The sequence below is a fragment of the Macadamia integrifolia genome, chromosome 10 (genome assembly GCF_013358625.1).
Source record: "Macadamia integrifolia cultivar HAES 741 chromosome 10, SCU_Mint_v3, whole genome shotgun sequence".
NCBI classification, from domain to species: domain Eukaryota; kingdom Viridiplantae; phylum Streptophyta; class Magnoliopsida; order Proteales; family Proteaceae; genus Macadamia; species Macadamia integrifolia.
The window spans coordinates 4,789,074-4,807,370 of NC_056566.1; the positions used below are offsets into that span (position 1 = coordinate 4,789,074).

The 18,297-nt window shown below is 40.2% G+C and overlaps 1 protein-coding gene and 1 pseudogene across 1 annotated transcript; one reads left to right on the forward strand and one right to left on the reverse strand.

The window, feature by feature from the left end:
* Positions 1-4,788: 4,788 nt before the first annotated feature.
* Positions 4,789-5,387, reverse strand: LOC122091586 (annotated as a pseudogene).
* A 4,883-nt stretch (positions 5,388-10,270) lies between these two features.
* On the forward strand, positions 10,271-12,348 carry LOC122091875 (cation/calcium exchanger 1-like). The gene has a single exon (XM_042662098.1). The coding sequence runs from the start codon at positions 10,343-10,345 to the stop codon at positions 12,131-12,133; it is 1,791 nt and encodes a 596-aa protein (XP_042518032.1). The 5' UTR covers positions 10,271-10,342; the 3' UTR covers positions 12,134-12,348.
* The last annotated feature ends 5,949 nt before the right edge of the window (positions 12,349-18,297 follow it).

Genomic DNA, 18,297 nt, shown 5'->3' on the forward strand with positions numbered 1-18,297 from the left:
AAGAAAAAAAAAAATTATCTCTGCAAAATTTTGATATTTTTATAGTTTTGAATTGACTGAAACAAACTAAAAATAAATAAATTTTGAACCCCTCTCTGTCACACACTCGCACACATTCTTTTAATTTGACTGATCTCTTTGATTCTACCTGGGACCCATTGAAATACAGCCACACTACTAAGATTATGGGTGCTGCGGTGCCTAAGATCAGGACCATTCGTCTCCCATCCTTAAACCTGCTAAGATTTTACTTTCTTATAAGCTGGGAACTTCGACTCTCTTATTCAATTAGCAGCATGCATAGGGTGGATAGAAGAGAGTAAATAAGGAAAGTGGGGGATGGCACTTGGATCTCAAGATATCCTCAGGATCTCGCTGTCTTGAAAATCTTTAAAGGAAGAAAGCAGTTCTCCCTTAGCTTTCTAACACAGTGCTTTGTAGCCACAGCTTGGCCGAAAATGCAATTGTGAAAGTCATGAAACAGAGTTGAGAACAAAGGAAAAAATTTGAGGTGGAGCTCGACCACATATAGAAGAAACTCTTCTAAAGCCGAGTCCTTTTGGTTAAGTTTGGTTGCAATGGAACACAGAAGGGAAGAGAAGTGAAAATTTTCAAACCAAAAAAAATAAATTTTTATAATCTTTACCTCATGTGATCGTATAAATTATTTAAAGAGAATGCTATCCACTTGCATTCCTCCACACCCATGCACAGTAGGGCGTGTAAAGACCATGCTGCCCCGGTTCCACCATGCGCTGAAGATGCTCCCATGCTCCCTTTCATTGGCCCATGTGCTTACCACAATGGAGTAGCATTCTTTTTTCCAATTATTTAAATTTAGAGAAAATGAAATCTGTCTGAGAGTACAATGTATGCTAGTGCTTTCTTGAGTCTATCTCTCTTATCTCCCAAATGCAATGACATATCTACCCTTCTGCTGTGAGAGGAGAGAGAGAGAGAGAGAGAGAGAGAGACTCATGAAGCACTAGCATACATTGTACTCCTTGACAGAAAACTAATTCCCTTAATTTTATTTATATTTAGTGATGCGGTAAAAATTGACTGGATGGTCTTCCCTGCAGTTCTTGGTGCTCCAGCCGACCTGCATAGAAGAGAGGATAGGGGAGAGCCGGGCTAACTCAACAGTGGACTCTCCGATGCCTAAGTCAGATCCTTCCACAGCAGATTCTCAAGAGAGCTTTTCAGTAAAAGAAGTGATTGATCCCCATGATGGAGGTTTACCGTGATATTTATAGGCTACTGACGGAGGGAGAATGGGAGACGTTTGTGTAAAGTCCTTGAGGGGAGTGGCTCTGTGATTCTGGGAATATTCTGGGTCCTAGGGTATCTCAGGGGAATATTCCCCTCTTATCTCGGAGATACCAACCATGTGAGGGATAGATGTCTCTGGTGAAGTGTAGTATATAGAGTCCTGTCTTTGTGAATAGGGATCACGTTCCTTGAATGTAGAAGTGGATGAAAGCACGTTTCTAGGAACCTTGTTGTTGACGCCTGGCCGAGGTGGCAGCAAGGCCAGATGAGGGGCCGAGGTGGAAGCACGGCTTGATGGAGGGCCGAGGTAGCAGCATGGCCCAATGAAGGCCGAGGTGGAAGCATGGCTTGATAGGGGGCCGAGGAGAAAGCATGACCTGATGGAGGGCCGAAGTAGCAGCATGGCCCAATGAGGGTCGAGGTGGAAGCACGGCCTGATAGGGAGCTGAGGAGAAAGCACGGCCTGATGGAGGGCCGAGGTAGCAGCACGGCTCAATAAGGGCCGAGGTGGAAGCTCGGACTGATGGAGGGCCAAGGTAGCTGCACAGCCAGATGGAGGGCCGAGGTGGCAGCACGGCCAGATAAGGAACCAGTTGCATTGGCCAGGACGCTCCTCGCCAGTGCTAAGGTGGGGGAGAAATATCCTCATCATTTAGTAATGATGTATTTTACATGTAATTTTTATTTTTCACTTTCTAATCAAGGGGATTTGATGTAAAGTAAAGTATAATTTAATTACCAAATATAGAATGATTTGAAGTCAGTGATATACTCAAATGGGACAATGATTATAAAATTTTCTTCTTTAAGTATGAAAATTTCACTTATTTTCCCTTTGATTCTCCTTGCAACCAATCGAAGCCATTGGAATCTACTTAATTTCTTGAGGATTTTTGTTTTCTAGCATGAATACCACAGTTTCATGGTGAATGTTCTTTACCAAATCTCTCTCGCCACGGGGATGGCAGACACACATTGGTTGACAATGGTGATTGTGAGTCCGTCTGGAACCCATGCTATTATGTGATTTTTTTTTTACAAACTTACCCTTTATGTGACAAAATGAATTTGTAATGACTAAAGAGAGTAAATTCTCTTTTTATTTAGTTATCTCTTGCTTCTATATTGTTTTCAGAAATTTAATAAGGGATGAGAAAAAGAAGTGCAAGACGTTGGAGTGCAAATTCTAGCATGCACCCTAGCTGTCACATAATGAGATGTGGGACCTCTCTCTCTCTCTCTCTCTCTCTCTCTCTCTCTCTCTCTCTCTCTCTCTCTCTCTCTATTGTTCTAACCCATTAGGGCTCTATGTGGATTGTATCATTCTTTGCATTACCATTGGCATGGCATGCGGACCTTGACTCACTCATGGATCTTCCGGTAGCTATAACCACAAGCTCTCACATATAGAAAATACTGAAACGACCCATGAAAGTGTGCCAACCGAAGAGCCTCGAATCAATAAGGATTTCACCTTGAATAGCGCTTATTTTCTCTGCCAAATAAAATATCGGGTCAAAAAGTAGCTTTTGCACTAATGATCAAATTCTTACTCTCAATTTCGCCTGACATCCGCACTTGCCTCTTGCTGGCCTATATTTTATTTAATTCTTATGATGGTCCCCATCTCCATCTAACCCCGCTTCAAGGTAGCAACGTGAGGGACTCAATAAGGTGTTGATTAAGCATCAGGTGGCTTGTACAACCTTCCCTAATGTTGGTAGTTTTCTCTTGGCGGGAGAAAACTATCCTTCTCGCGACACTTCTTCGAAGTAGATTTCAAGAAAGTCGCGAAAACAACTCATACTAAGCAAGATCATGTTGTAATAAAGAAGCACTTCACTTAGGGTATCTAGTCTCACTTCGTGTAGCACAACACCTTACTATTTGCATTCATGCTTTTAACTTATCAAAGTGAAGAAAGCCATATTAGGGATCACGAGTCGAGTGGGCAGCAAAGATCTTGTGTGTATCAGTGAAGTGATTCCAGGGTTGACAACACAAATTGGAAGCATGAGTGATGAGATTCTCGACTTCAATATTTGTCTTTGATAAGTTATGGGTTGATTGTGACCTAGTATAGGATTGATCCAAGGCAATTCAACAAGGGTATTCAATGAGTCAACGCAACCTAGAAGTGCAATGGAGCAGTCGAAGGAGGGCCGATAGGAAGCAAACTCAATGCTCCATGGCAAATAGGCTCTGTAAGACTAGGCATTACACTCTCAAAAGCTATAGGACCAGTCTATGGTCACAATATCAGCATACTCAATGACATAGAGCATACGTTTGTTATGTTAGGTATAAAATAAGATCAGACAATAGAGAACTCACTTTGCTCTCGAGCAACCTTATCTTACTTGTGCGTATTGATCAGATCTGTTAACCCCTTGTTGGCATCAATTGATATGGACCTATGACGCTAGAACCGAAGCGAGGATCTCATGCTAACATTAAACGCATATCGAACCGCCATTCTCAGTTTACCTGTCTCTGTTCCAAGCACATCAACATGGCCACACCCTCATGTGTCTAGATCCACGAATCCTTAGTATGATAGTTGCCTAAAGAAATTAATGGCGCTGTCAAATAAGGCTCTATAACATACCGCAATGCAATAAGGCTATAGTTTCTCTTTAGTTGGGCAATGAAAAGAGGCCTCTTCCACCATTCTTTCTAAATGCTTCTTTAGCCTTTGAAGTGCATTAGTCCCATTTCTTTTTATTAATATAGTACATATAGTAATTCATAATAAAGTATAATAAGAAAGTTGTTATCTTTCTTACCCTAGTCACCTATTGGGCGAAGTACTCGACTGGAGATCTTTAGTCTTATCTGGTGGAAAATAAAAGTCGTTCGTATCAAGTGATACATGAATTTCTTAGTAGTGCTTTGCCACTATCGGAGTTGATGAAAATAACTTAATGGTAGAGCATAGCCTTGCTAAGGTTGAGGTTGAGGGTTCAAGTCCCTCCTTTTGCTCTTGGCTTCGTTGTCAAGTGGTAACGAGTAGAGTGCGTTAGTCATCAATTTAAATCCGATATATAGAGTGTTTTTTTTTTATCCTGATTGGCTTTGTGTTTAGTTTGACTCTCCTTTATAGAGCTAGCAATCATTATCATTTTTAGCTAGGAATTGTCTCATTTCTATCATATCATGGTTTTTCACATGCATTTGTCTCAAAAGAAAGGGAAGTGAATGCCTCTTTGTATCTAGCCCTTAGGTACACATTACAAGCTCTAAAAGAGTCCAATTCAATTGTTTGGCATTCATCATCCTAGCTTTAGTATACAATGTGGCTTGTCGTGTGAACTTGTGATGCAACAATCAAGAAGGTAGAGAGACTATCAATTAAGCACACTACGGTCACTGCGATGGTCACAAGCTCTCATTAGAAGGATCATAACACATAATAATAGCCTAGGATTAGGGCACATGATCTCATTGTAAGCCTTAACCATTTATGTTCATCTCGATAAGAAGACATCACTCCGATGGGGGTACGACAGTTGATAGCTAGCTTAGGCTTCTCAGAGTTTCTCCCTTGCATTGATCCATTGTGTTAGCTAGTGAGAGTTGACTAACACTAGTCACTACTCCCACTGGGACTAGGAAGTAAGCATCACAACCAAGTGGCGAAGAACAAATAATTTCCTACAAAATCTGGCTAACGGGGGTATTCCTATGCATGAGAATATAATAATGGAAAAAGTAATGCCGAAATGGGATTCATTTTAGAGCCCAAATTTGTTATATTTGACACATATTTGTTGTAATACTGAAACTATGGCGAATGTATCCATCGTCATTGATGCATAAACAAAGATGCGAATTAGTAGTGATTGAATTCCTTCTAGAGTTCCACATGAGAAACCAGTACAAATATAACCTACATATCCAATCGAACTATTATCTAGAGGTTTTTAACTTTCGTTTGGGCCACAACAGCCAGTACCCCCAAGATTATAGAAGTAATGTTGCAGAAAAGAAGATAGCTCCATAGTAACCATAAATAGAAACAAGTGACATATTTGCAGAAATAGATTTTTAAGCATAATAGAAAGGAATGTTGTAACCGAGTTGGGTGAACCCTCATGGATATTAGGTGCTTGCATGTATAGAGGCAAAAGAAATATGGATTCTGAAGGTGAAGGGGTTTTCTTTGGGGCTCAATAGATGAAATAGATAGGACGTCATAAGTTGGTAATTCATTGTTGGGGACTTCACACAAAAGGGAATGAGGAATTCTCAACGAAAAAAGTGCTCTCTGAGTGGAACCTGAAAGTTGTTTTCCATCAAACGGATGTTTCCATAACTCCACTCTCGACTTAGATTATATATCCAAAAAAGTCCAAGAGTGTCCACTCTTGGACATTGCACATGCTCTGCCTATATAGCCGAGGCATGATTATGTGAAGTGGAGTCTCTCTTTTTAGTAGATATCAAATCTACTGCTCAGTTGACGGGTGCAACAACACCTTCATAGATCCCTTCCTTTCTGTTGTTGCCAATAGTTTCCCGTGCCAATTTGGAATTCTTTATTAAAAAGGATATTTAAAGCCCAAATGGCCCGACAATCATACCACCGCTATTGAAAAAGTATGTTCCCTTAAGATAACACATATGTAGGTCATTCTCAACATTCTTCATTTTTTATGAAAAACAAATACAATTTCAATCTATGAAAGTATTTTCCTTGATCAAGGGCCCTTCTTTGAGTCTTTCCTTTAGTGGTTGGGAAAAGCATTCATCTTATCTGAACTTGGCGAACATTCTTTGCTATGGGTGGGTTTGGTTTTCACATAGGCTCAAATATGATTTGAAAGGTCTTAGCTACGCCATTCATTCAATATGAAAAAAGCCTTTGGAAAGCTACAAGGATGACAAAAAGAGGGCGCTTTCCTGTGTTGCACTGAAGAAAATGACATAAGATAAGAGCATTTTCTCTTAGGTTTCTTTATCTGCGCCCGCTGCTACCAGACCAACGATAGAGGGGAAGATTATTATAGTAAGAAATGACAGAAGGAGGCATCTTATTGATTCTTTCGTGGTAACTTTTGGATTAGAGAAGCATTTGGAATGGCTCCATGTTTATTTCGTTGGCAAAAATGATTCAATCTATTGACGGCTTCGGAGAACCAAAAAACAAACTAAATTCTTTTGACTTGATTTATAGATATAATCAATGTATAGATAGACGAGGGATAGATGAATGAGATATTATTTTTTCCCCTATAAACTACAGAGGAATAGAATAGAAATCCCCTTAGATGTCTATGTATTCTTTATCTTCTCCCAAAAGATTCTTGAACGTTATCGTTATATCTACTCTCTCTAACAAAAAAATGAGAGAAAAAGAGAAGCTATCTATTGATACCCTATATCTAACACTTATTCCTATCTATTGACCGAAAGATCTTTGTTAAATACTAGACTTTACCTTTTTCTTATTTTAGAATTCCTCATATCCAAGGTAGCTTACCACAAGCACTCCAACCCATACAACTAGTTGGGGGGCTATTCGCCTTTTGAATCAAAAAAAGTAGTAGGGGCTTCATAGCTACTTTCTTCTAAAGAAAATTGAGGAACCAAATTTTAGTTAATAGGAACCCTACTTCCATTAGTTACAAACCAATTTCTTAGTCACTGAGAGGAATGCAACTTTGTTACTTTAGTAGGGCTAGTAGTGACTTTAATTTGCTTATAGGGATTAGGGCAACGAAAAAGCTACTCCAATAATGAAAACAACCAGAAACTCGAGAGGATTGCCTTTGGAAGAGTTCACCAGTAACCAAAGCGTCACTCCTTCCTTTTGATTACGTCATGATGCTGGTTGAATCTCGGTAACGAAAAGTTATTCATTCCCTTTTGTAAAGTAGTTAAAGTTAGCATACAAAATCACTTTATCTTTGCCTTAGATTGGAACAAAGCAAAGAAGGAGGCTGAATGGAGAAAGGAAAGGGACAAGGGCTTTCTTGCTTGGCGTGAAAGCTGCTGATTTAGGAGAAAGGTATGGTACTAAAGGTCCTCGGAATTCCAGGCGATTTTTCTTTTGGGTAGTTGTTTGCCATTGGATCTCGCCAATACAACACCCTATAGTTTTTATTACCAAAAATTCTTCTTCTTTTCTTTTGTTTTTTGTTTTTTTTTTTTTTTTTTTTTTTTTTTTTTTTTTTTTTTTTTTTTTTTTTTTTTTTTTTTGTCTTTAGGGATTTTTGGGTAATCAACTCTCATGTGGCAAACGGTAAAATTTGAACTAAACATTAACTTTATTGCTCTTCTTTCTTTTATAGTGGGTAGGAAGTACACTAGTAGCATGTGTTGTGTGATTCCACTGTGTTTTTTACACTTAATTGGGTGAGTAGTTGACAGGAAGATAACTTCGATTTGCTTGGCCAGAAGACAGGTGATGCGCTTATCTTATGTGACAATATTACATAGCGAGTGGCTCTTCTAGGCGAGCAACTGTGTGATAACACTCTAGGGTGGGTAGTACTTTTGTGATATGCTACGGTCTGAAAGCCCTTACGAGGTAGTGATGAGTTTCGTGCACTCTAAGCTTGGCCTGTGCACAGTTAGGAAGATTGGCTACAATTGAGCAGTATCGCCCACCCGACCCCACCACCTATAGGCGGCGGTCCGACCTTCAGCCACCCATAAAGAAATTGATATTGAATAGGAATCCTATAATGATAGATAGAATCCCTATAAAAATACCATTAGATTGAGCACTAGTGATTTCGAATCCGGTTAAATTCTTGGCTAATTGATCAAAGTGGGTAGCTCTAGTAGACCCACAACTCATAAAAAAAATAAGGTGGGTAGGCCCAACCACCACACCACAGGTATAGAAGCGAACCCCTCATTATCACCATATACAGCTCACGCAAAGGCTCAACAATCCATCCCGAGCCTTTTCTTCCACCTCTTCTCTCCAATCCTTGATCAAACTTGTGTTGGGGGGGTGCTTCCTTCAACTATCATATGTGTCGGGTTGGCTTCTTCCAGAACTAAGGATACATTCTGGTAGCTGTGTGCATGTAGGAAAGCTGATGACTACTTAATGCTCAAAGACTACGACTACAAGCCAAGCCGGAAGCGACTCACTTCTATTCTTATTGGGATTGGATATAGATGGGGTGTCTATAGATCGTAGTAATAAACCAATCTCTCTAACTAACGTATGATACAATTTCACTTCACGACACGACTAAAAAAAAAAAAAAAAAAGAACGAGCTTCACTCGGCGACCTTCTTACGTTGGCGAATGTCTCCTTTCTCTTCTAAAGTCTGTAACAAATGGGAGAGGTATGATTTGAACTTACATAGAAAACTTTCAATAGATTTACAGTTTGTCGCTTTTGACCACTCTGCCACTCTCCCCTTCTTGGGCTGAGGCCCCCGCTCAATGAGTTCTCAGAAGGCAGGTTTGCTTGCTCGTCAATCAAAAGGCTTATTGATTTGATTGAAGGGAACTAATACAATTAGCATAGCTATAATTCTTGGAGAATGACATTACTTTGTCAGTTTATAACAATCTTGGTAAAGCATGGGGCAAAGAAAGCTTCTACAGCTGCTTTCTTTTTATGTAGTCATCTGCTTTCCCTAGTTCCTCCTTCTTTATTGCTTCTGGCTAAGCATCTTTCGGCAGAGGAAAGGAGGCGACTAGTCGCTTTTTATGAAGCAGCGAGTTCATGAGCAAGTGACCAAACAAGCAAGCGAGTAGTGAGTGAAGTGACTGAATGAGTATTCCTAAAAGAGTAACCATGTTTGTTTTCTTCCCATCTACTGACACTGAGCTAGCTAGCTTGTGTACTCTTCTAATGAGCGAAGAAAGTAGCATACTTAAATAGCTTACTACGAAGCCTAGTGTACTAAAATAAGGTTATAGCAAGCAATCTTTCCCCCTTCATTTGTTGTGGGTCGTGCCTCACCACAGTCACTGAATGAATGAGTGGAGATCTTCCTTCCCCCTTGCTAACTACTAAGAACTTTGTTACCACTAGTGGGAAAGCAAAACTCTACACCCCACCCATAAATAACTTGGTGACTGCCATTCTACAAGCAGCTGGCAGAGCTTTAGCCATTGGACCTTATCTATCTATCTTACCTATATGGTAACCCTTTTCTTGTTCATTCTTTGAATGACACTAATGGAGACTAATTCCTTCCGGCTAATGAAGATACTACTCCAGTCTTCTTATTCATTCTCAACAAGATACGGCAAGGCCAAGAATCAAATGCCCCACTATAACTAAAACCCCTATTTGAGTAGGGTATGCACAACCTATAAGTGAGCTCTTGTGTCAAAGCATGCTAATGCACAACAGTGCTCTATGATCTGCTCGATCAATGGGAGAGAGTGGTCTATGATCAGCTCAATCGTTGCTTCTTTGGTCTACAATTCGCTCGATCATTGAGAGAGAGTGGCCTATAATTAGATCAATCGTTGCTTCTTTGGTCCACGATTAGCTAGCCATTGCTTTTTCGGTTTACGATAAGCTAGGGCGTAAATCCAGCAAGCACTTGGGCGGAGTAAAGCGGATCGTGGAGTGGGGAACCCTAGTAAATAAAAAGAGAGAGAAGGTTCCCTGAAAGACAACATGACCCCTACGACAGTACAAGGGCCTATGGTAGAGTGCATGGAAGCATCAATAGGGACTGGATGTCCACCTTTTATGGGGGTGGGGTGGTCATCTCATGCCCCTACCCCATGCTATCTTTCATGCTTCTTTTTCACATAAAAAGAGGGCAGCGGATTTTTGCTAGGCTGCCTGGCCCCTGTACTAGTACAAGGGTCAATGACAATATGTAGGGGCATCAACAAAGGTGTGATCGCATTTCACAGGCGTGCATCATTTCACCCCCCCTTTGGCTGGGCATAGGTGCCACGCAGCCTGGTAGGAATCATTTTCCCATAAAAAGAGGTTACAAGTACTTTTCAACCCATTTTCGGGTACAACATGATTTTCCTTCATATAAAACCTCCCTCATTCCACACTCAAAAAACAATATTTTTCTTCACATTTCTTTACCTCAACATTTCTTTCTTCCTCATTATCATTTGTGGATGGCACGATTGGCCTCCCTATTCCATGGCAAAGAGTTCTATCTCTTCCTCAACATATCCTTCCTTCTCCTCCTTTCTTTCTACCTCGCATCCCAATTTTATCCCTCTGATTCTCATTTCCAGCTCAATCAGTTCAAACAATCCAGTAGCAACATAACCTCATTCAAGATCCTGTATGAATCAACTGACCAAGATGCAGGCTGCAGCAACCTCCACAGGTACCATGATTACAAAGCTAAGTGTGCATACCTGAGATCTGAAAAGGGGTGCCAGCCTGAAGGCTACATAGACTATCTCCAGCTCTTCTACTGCAATTGTGGCAGATACCCAATATTGGGTTACACTGTCCTTGTCCTCTGGTTCATAGTGCTATTCTACCTGTTAGGTAACACAACAGCCGATTATTTCTGTTCCTCCCTGGACAGACTATCAATAGTCCTGAAACTTTCTCCGGCGATAGCCGGTGCCACTCTCCTTTCTCTTGGCAATGGTGCCCCAGATGTATTCTCTAGTATTGTCTCTTTTGTGGGTACCGGAGCCGGTGAAGTCGGCCTGAATAGCATCTTGGGAGGGGCCTTCTTTGTATCTAGCATTGTTGCTGGTATCATAAGCATTTTAGTTGGTCCTCATAAGATATCCATTGATAAGTCTAGCTTCATAAGAGACACTGTTTTCTTCCTTCTAGTTCTTTCTTCTCTCCTTCTGATCTTGCTTATTGGGAGAATTAACCTGTGGGGTGCAATAACTTTTGTTTCTTTATACTTTGTGTATGTGCTTTTTGTAGCAACCACACATTTCTGCAATCTCTTTCCCAGGTCTCCTATATTGCCCTCTACAAGGAGCTTACTTGCACATGAAACTGAGGGATTCAATGATTTGGGAGTGCCATTGGTGGCTTATGTTGATGAAGAAATTCTCATTCCAAATGGAAAAGATGGTATTCTTGTAGACGGAGATAATCTTGTTTCACCAACTTGTTACTACTTTGGCTTGTTTCTGTTGATTCTGGATCTTCCTCTTTACTTACCAAGGAGATTGACAATACCTGTGGTTTCTGAGGAAAGATGGTCTAAGCCATATGCAGTGATATCAGTTACATTGGCACCACTTCTATTGACAGCTCTTTGGAACTCTCAAGGAGGAGACAGTAGTGGTCCCAAAACAGGCCTATTGATCTATATTATTGGTGGTTTGGCAGGAATTACTTTTGGGGTCCTTGCATATGTGACTACTGACAATTCCAACCCACCAAAGAAATACTTACTTCCTTGGCTTGTTGGAGGATTTTTGATGAGTGTCACTTGGACTTATGTCATAGCTGAGGAACTGGTTGCTTTGTTAGTTTCAATTGGCCATGTATTTAGGATCAATCCTTCAATTCTAGGGCTGACTGTGCTTGCCTGGGGCAACTCATTAGGGGACTTGATTGCTGATATTGCACTGGCAGTGAATGGTGGGCCAGATGGAGTCCAGGTAGCGATATCAGGCTGTTACGCGGGGCCCATCTTTAACACATTAATGGGCTTGGGCTTGTCATTTGTTTTCTCAGCCTGGCATGCATACCCATCTTCCTTTATCATCCCCAGGGACTCTTCTCTTTACGAGACTCTTGGGTTTCTGATGTGTGGCCTGCTTTGGGCCCTAGCTGTCCTTCCAAACAAAAGGATGAGAATAGATAGGACTTTGGGTGCAGGGCTATTGGTCTTATACATCTGCTTCCTTTCTCTTAGGCTGGCCAGGGAAACTGGACTACTTCAACTTCATGGCTCTGCTTCTTCCATTGTTCCCTAGAGGGATGAAGCATATATACTTCACATATATATATATAGATATATATATTTTTTTTTGGGATGTGGGGGGTGGGTGGGAATTTGTAATCTTCATGTCTACCCATTCTCAATTACAAGGTAGGACACTCTGAAATTGTAACCTATTTTGAAGGGATGTCTATCCTACTTTTATCAGTAATATATATGTTTCTCAAAAATGAAAATTCTTAACCTGAACTGCAACATGGACTTTAACCAGAGCTGATAAGCCAACATCATCAAGATCCAAAGCTAAGGCCATGAAAAAAATGGATTTTTTCTTTTATTTATTATTATTATTTTTTTTTTGTAGACAACAAAAAATTTCAATTAAGAAAGAAGGGAAAGTACATCATTGTAAGAGTTCAGATTAACAAAATGGGTTTGTTTTTCTATTTCCTGATACGCTATTGTTTGCATTAGTAGTACATCGTTAGTGGGCCTGAGACAAAAGGTAATGGTAGGAAAAACATTATGTAGTTCTTAAAAAACGAAGAAATATGTTCAAAGGCCGCAATGTGGTACTCTATAATCAGAAATTAGTAATCGAGCTACTCATAGCCACCCCATGTATCTCCAATTACCCACCCAGCATCCTTAGTCAGCTTCAAGCCCATGAGACAGCCCCTGAGTGTTTGCATTAATGGTATTTCATGTCATTGTATAATCAGCTCTTAGTGAGACACAATATCAATTGGAAAAGATACAATTTGGTCCTAGTATTCGTGACCCCCACACAGATTAAGATAGATGGGTTCATAAGGGGGAATGTAGGGGAAAGGGGGAGAGTCCTGTGGAAAGGATTCAACTGGGGTGGGATTAAAAAAAAAATATATATATATATATATATATATATTTGTAAATTCATAGTAATAAGGGTTTTCTTTCCCGTCACCATGCCTAGTGAACTTTTAACGCTTCACTATTTGCCACATGACCTTACACGAGTTGATTCATGTGATAGAGGACTAAGTAGGCATTGCATTAGAATGATTTCAGCTTAAAATGAATAAAGTAGCTAAAATTGGAAAATACATTTTGTATTTTATATTCATCTCCATTTGATGGCATTTTGATACTTTTACTAAAACTTTGAAACTTTGGATTAGGAAGCCCTTTCGAAGGGGCTCCACTCTGCTCCAGGGTTTTTGTCCGGTGGTCGCGTGAGAGTTGGGCCGAGGATTGACTGCTCTGATATTACTGATATGAACCTTGGGAGAACTTAACCACATAAACTGACTTACAAGATGAGGGAACTCAAGACCATATTAACCCACATCAAATCCTTTTCATGACTAATGTGAGATCAAACCCTTATATGATTGATACAGAATTGTAACTCCATATGCTTCGCTTCTCACACCAAATCTTTCTCTTCTTAACTGGCTAAGTCACCAATTCGTCCCCATAGTTGAATCCAACAAAACGTCATACAGTTTCCATGACACATGAAATTCTACAGAACCCAGTGAAGAACATTGGATGAACTTAATAAGCTGAACTAACTATGGCTACATGCATGGACCTCTCAATCTCAATGATAATGTTTGGTTCCCCCACACCCCATTCCCTATTGGGTCCATCCCTTAGCAGTACTACTTGTTTAGTCTTCGTCACCACTCATTTTAAAAGGTCGCCAGCTCAAATTTAATGCAGATATGAGAATTGAGATGGGGAAGAGGTTGGTTGGATTTTGTTAATGAATGTCTATTTGGATTTTTCTGTAATCATGGGAAAAATCCATCCAACCATCCAAGTAGACATCTTGGGTTCTTGGCATACGACAGTAATATGGCAGGCTCTCTCCTGTCTTGTGTGTGGTGCATGAAGCTTTTCTGTAAGTAATGGTGGAGTGGGGGACCAATGACTGACCTTTCATTGGTGACATAATGTCAGTGATGATGGTTTGGAATCAAACTCAATGATTTCAAGCATTATTATTGGGTTTCCAAGTGGCATGTCCTTGCTTGATTTAAGGTCTAAGTGAAGATTTGCGGAGTTGACCCTTACTGATTGGATGAATTTGATTCAGGTTTGGAGTTATTAGGGACGTCTCTGATATGCACTTCCATTCTAAGAATATGTATTTCCATTTTTAGAATGTAGAGAGCGTTCTTAGCGAGAATGAGAACATTGTTCTTAGATTTTTATTGATTGTAAAACTGAGAAATACATGGGATATATATAGGCATGTCTTGACTCTTAATTCAAGTCAACCTATACAAGAAAACCTAATCACATGTGATATCAATCTTGTTGAGGTAGAATTAGAGTGCAAGTAGGAGTCCCTAATACTTAGGGAAGTTAGCTGGACTTTGAGTATCGTCCAAGGAGAGGAGTAACGTCCAATATACCCCCTCAAGTTGGTGGAAGGGACCGGACCTTCAATTTGTCAATGAGAAACTGAAATCAAGCCGTGGTTAGGGATTTTGTCAAAGCATCCACAAGTTGATCTGTAGTGGAAATGAACTGAACCAAGAGCTGATGGTTAGCAACCCATTCACGCACAAAGTGAAAATCTATCTCGAGATGCTTCATACGTGCATGAAAAATAGGATTTGCGGAGAGATAGTGATGCGGTAAAAATTGACCAACCGATCTTCCTTGCAGCTCCTGATGCTCCAATGGATCTGCACAGAAAAGAAGACAGAAGAGAGCCGGGCTGACCCGATGGGGGACTCTCTGATGCCTAAGTCAGATCTTTCCACAGCAGATACTCAAGAGATTTTTTAGTAAAGAAGTGATCGATTCTCCATGATGGAGGCTTATCTTGGTATTTATAGGCTGCTGATGGAGGGAGAAAGAGGAACGTTTGTGGAGAGTCCTGCTAAGCGTGGAGTCCTTAAGGAGAACAACTCTTTGATTGCAGGAATATTCAAGATCTCAAGGCATCTTTCAGGAATATTCCTCTCTTATCTCGGAGGTGCAAGTCGTGAGAGAGGTGGACGCCTCTGATTACGTGTAGTGGATAAAGTCTTGCCCCCGGGATCACGTTCCTTGAATGTAGGAGTGAATGTGTGTACGTTCTGAGCGTCTTGCATGATTGTGTCGGGCCGAGGTGGCTGCTCGGCATGAGGAGGGACCAAGGTGGCAGGTCGGCATGAGGAGGGGCCAAGGTGGATGCTCGGCATGAGGAGAGGCCGAGGTGGATGCTCGGCACGAGGAGGGGCCAAGGTGGCAGATCAGCATGAGGAGAGGCCGAGGTGGCAGGTCGGCATGAGGAGGGGCCAAGGTGGATGTTTGACACGAGGAGGGGTTGAGGTAGCAAGTCAGCATGAGGAGGGGCCGAGATGGATGCTCGACACGAGGAGGGGCCGAGGTGGCAGGTCGGCATAAGGAGGGGCCGAGATAGCAAGTCGGCATGAGGAGGGGATGCTCGGCACGAGAAGGGGCCAAGGTGGCAGGTCGGCATGAGGAGAGGCTGAGGTGGCAGGTCGGCCTCTGGAGAGATCGAGGTGGCAGTTTAGCCTATGGAGAGACCGAGGTGGCTACTCGGCCTTTGGAGGGGCCGAGGTGACTACTCAGCATACACGCTTCAGCCATGCTGAGGATGAGGACATATTTGGCCTCATCAGATAGATAACACCAATATTATCACACCATAAAGTCGGCGGACCACAAAGTGGAAAACCAAGCTCCTAAAATAGAGATTCCAACCAAATAAGCTCTGCAAAGGCATCGGCAAGGGACTTGTACTCGACCTCAGTAGAGGATCATAAAGTCCGATAGTTCGAATTAAGGGTGTTAAAATATAACCAAAATCGTTTATCAGAATTGGAATCGATCGTTTATGATCAAACTGAATCGCACTATAAAAAAGCGATATGATTTTGATTTTGTAGGTCATTTTTTTGGTTCAGTTTGGTTCGACTATTTTTACTTCTCACTCAAGCCGATATGACTCGATCCATGTGGTTGTGGGGTCAACATGGGCCTCCTGACTAGTCAAGCCGAAGGCTTGGATACCCGTTGTTAGTACCCAAAAGAAAAATCAATCGTGTTTTATGGGTTTACTTCTATATTTGATTTTGTGTTTTGATGGATACAAGTTACAAAGTAACATATCTAATTTTCGTCTTTATCTTTTACCAATAACAATTATATTCTTTACCAATAACAATTACAAATCTTAGTGTCTCCTAACTTCTAGCCTCTAACTTCAATTTCTACTTCAACTCTTCGAGTTCCAAGGAGGTAAATCTTCTACTGTGTCTCCCTCTCCCAACTTCCTACCGGCTGCTGAATTTGGAAGTTCCAAGGGGTAACCTCTCTGTCTCTCTCTCAAATGTTAGTTTTTGTTTGTAAGTTAATTGATGTTCTTATTAATAGCCTTGATATTTGAACCACATTTCTTGGGCACTACAAATCGCATATATATTGAATGTGAACCAAATTAAATACATTACAAATTGAATTTGTAAATCATTTTCCAAAACTGACACTATAGACTTTATGTTAACCAGTTATAAATTGGACAACAAAACTGATTAGAAACCGATAAGACCAAAACTGGATGAAAATGATTCTTATTTCAACTTATTCATATCCAATGCAATTTTGATTTCATCTTATCAAATTGTAAACGGAATTACTTAGTACCAAACAAAATAACAGAAACTGCACCATTTGACAACCTAATTTGGATTACATGTTTAGTTAAAATGCATCTTTTATTTTAAAATGCCTCAGCAACATCTAATATTGCATTATCAATTGAAAAAAACAATGCTGAACGATGTCAGGGACAGTGGGCTCAGTATGGAACTTGAAAAAAGTTATAGGATTAAATCGGGGGGAGCAAGTCTTGCTTTTACATGATAATAGGTTCTTGCCAAAAAACAAAATATGATAATAGGACAAGTGAACACTGCTATACTGAAATTGGAAAACAAAAATATATACAATATCAACAGCTGTAAAGTTCCAAGTTGCATAAGAAGACAAATGTTGTGAGACAAATTTCGCTCGTACAAGGAGCTTGTTTCCTCTTTTTTGAGGATTTTGAACTTTTGGAGAAGAGAGCTAAACAATTGTTTGAACTAAGAAGAAGAAGAAGAAGAAGAAGTGAAAGGTGACAAGTAACTTGTTTTACGTGAATGAAAAGGTGGAAGGCAAAAAAATTTCATTTCAGAATGGGCTGCGACACATTTTGAAATTCGAGAAAAAAAAATGAATATCAAACGGCATTTTTATTGCCTCTGAATGTGTTCTCAACTATTTACCTTAAAAAAAAAGGTGTTCTCAACTTAGAATGCATACCAAACACACCCTTAAAATGACTCCGATGCAGTATTAAGGTTTCTGGTTAGAGCAATTTTGTGGAATCGACAAGAATTCTATTATGGTTTTGTTTGATCAGTTAGACAAAATAATTCACATATAGTTAAATAACCATGTCTAAAAGTCACCTTAATTATTAAGATATCATTAGGGAATAGGTAGGAAAAAACAGGAAAAATCTTGTTGTCCCTTTAGTGTGACATACATATTTTTTTAACAAGGGTAAATTCTGTCATTTCAAATGGATGTACAATGACAACTTTTGAAAATGATAAAATAACAAATCACTTTCAAATATGAAGGCTTCAAGTACGATTTCGTGACGATACATGTCATTGTGCTTCCACAAATGACCCTCCATGCACTCTTAATGGCAGCATGGAGGAACATTTGTGGAAGCAAAAGAACATGTGTCATCACAAAACCATGTGCGAAGCCTTTACGTATGGGGAGCTGATCTGAAATCTACTTGATCCTCGTCTTACATAATAGTTTGGTGAGCATGCGAGATTGGCCCTCGTTTTATACGTTGATGAGGAGAGCCACAAAGGTCACTATGCCCTCATTTGATTTGTCAACAAGACATATATGGACCCCATTTGATTCATCGGTGGGGATTGTCTGGACCTCATTGATCGTTTTCAAGTGATTTGAATATGATGTGAATCCATTGGAGGTGACCTATGAATTGAATAGAAGATGCGAATGATTGGTTTACATATGGAAAAAAGACATGTATATGTAATACTAGATATTGACTAGTCATATATCTAAATTTCCATCACACTGTGAATATAGATGGGTATTCCGATCCAATACATCTCTTCCAATAAATAGAAATATTTTATTTTGATTTGTTTGTTCAAT

What these genes read in the sequence shown, in the direction of transcription:
- LOC122091875 (XM_042662098.1), top strand. Translation starts at nt 10,343, where the DNA reads ATGGCACGATTGGCCTCCCTATTCCATGGCAAAGAGTTCTATCTCTTC.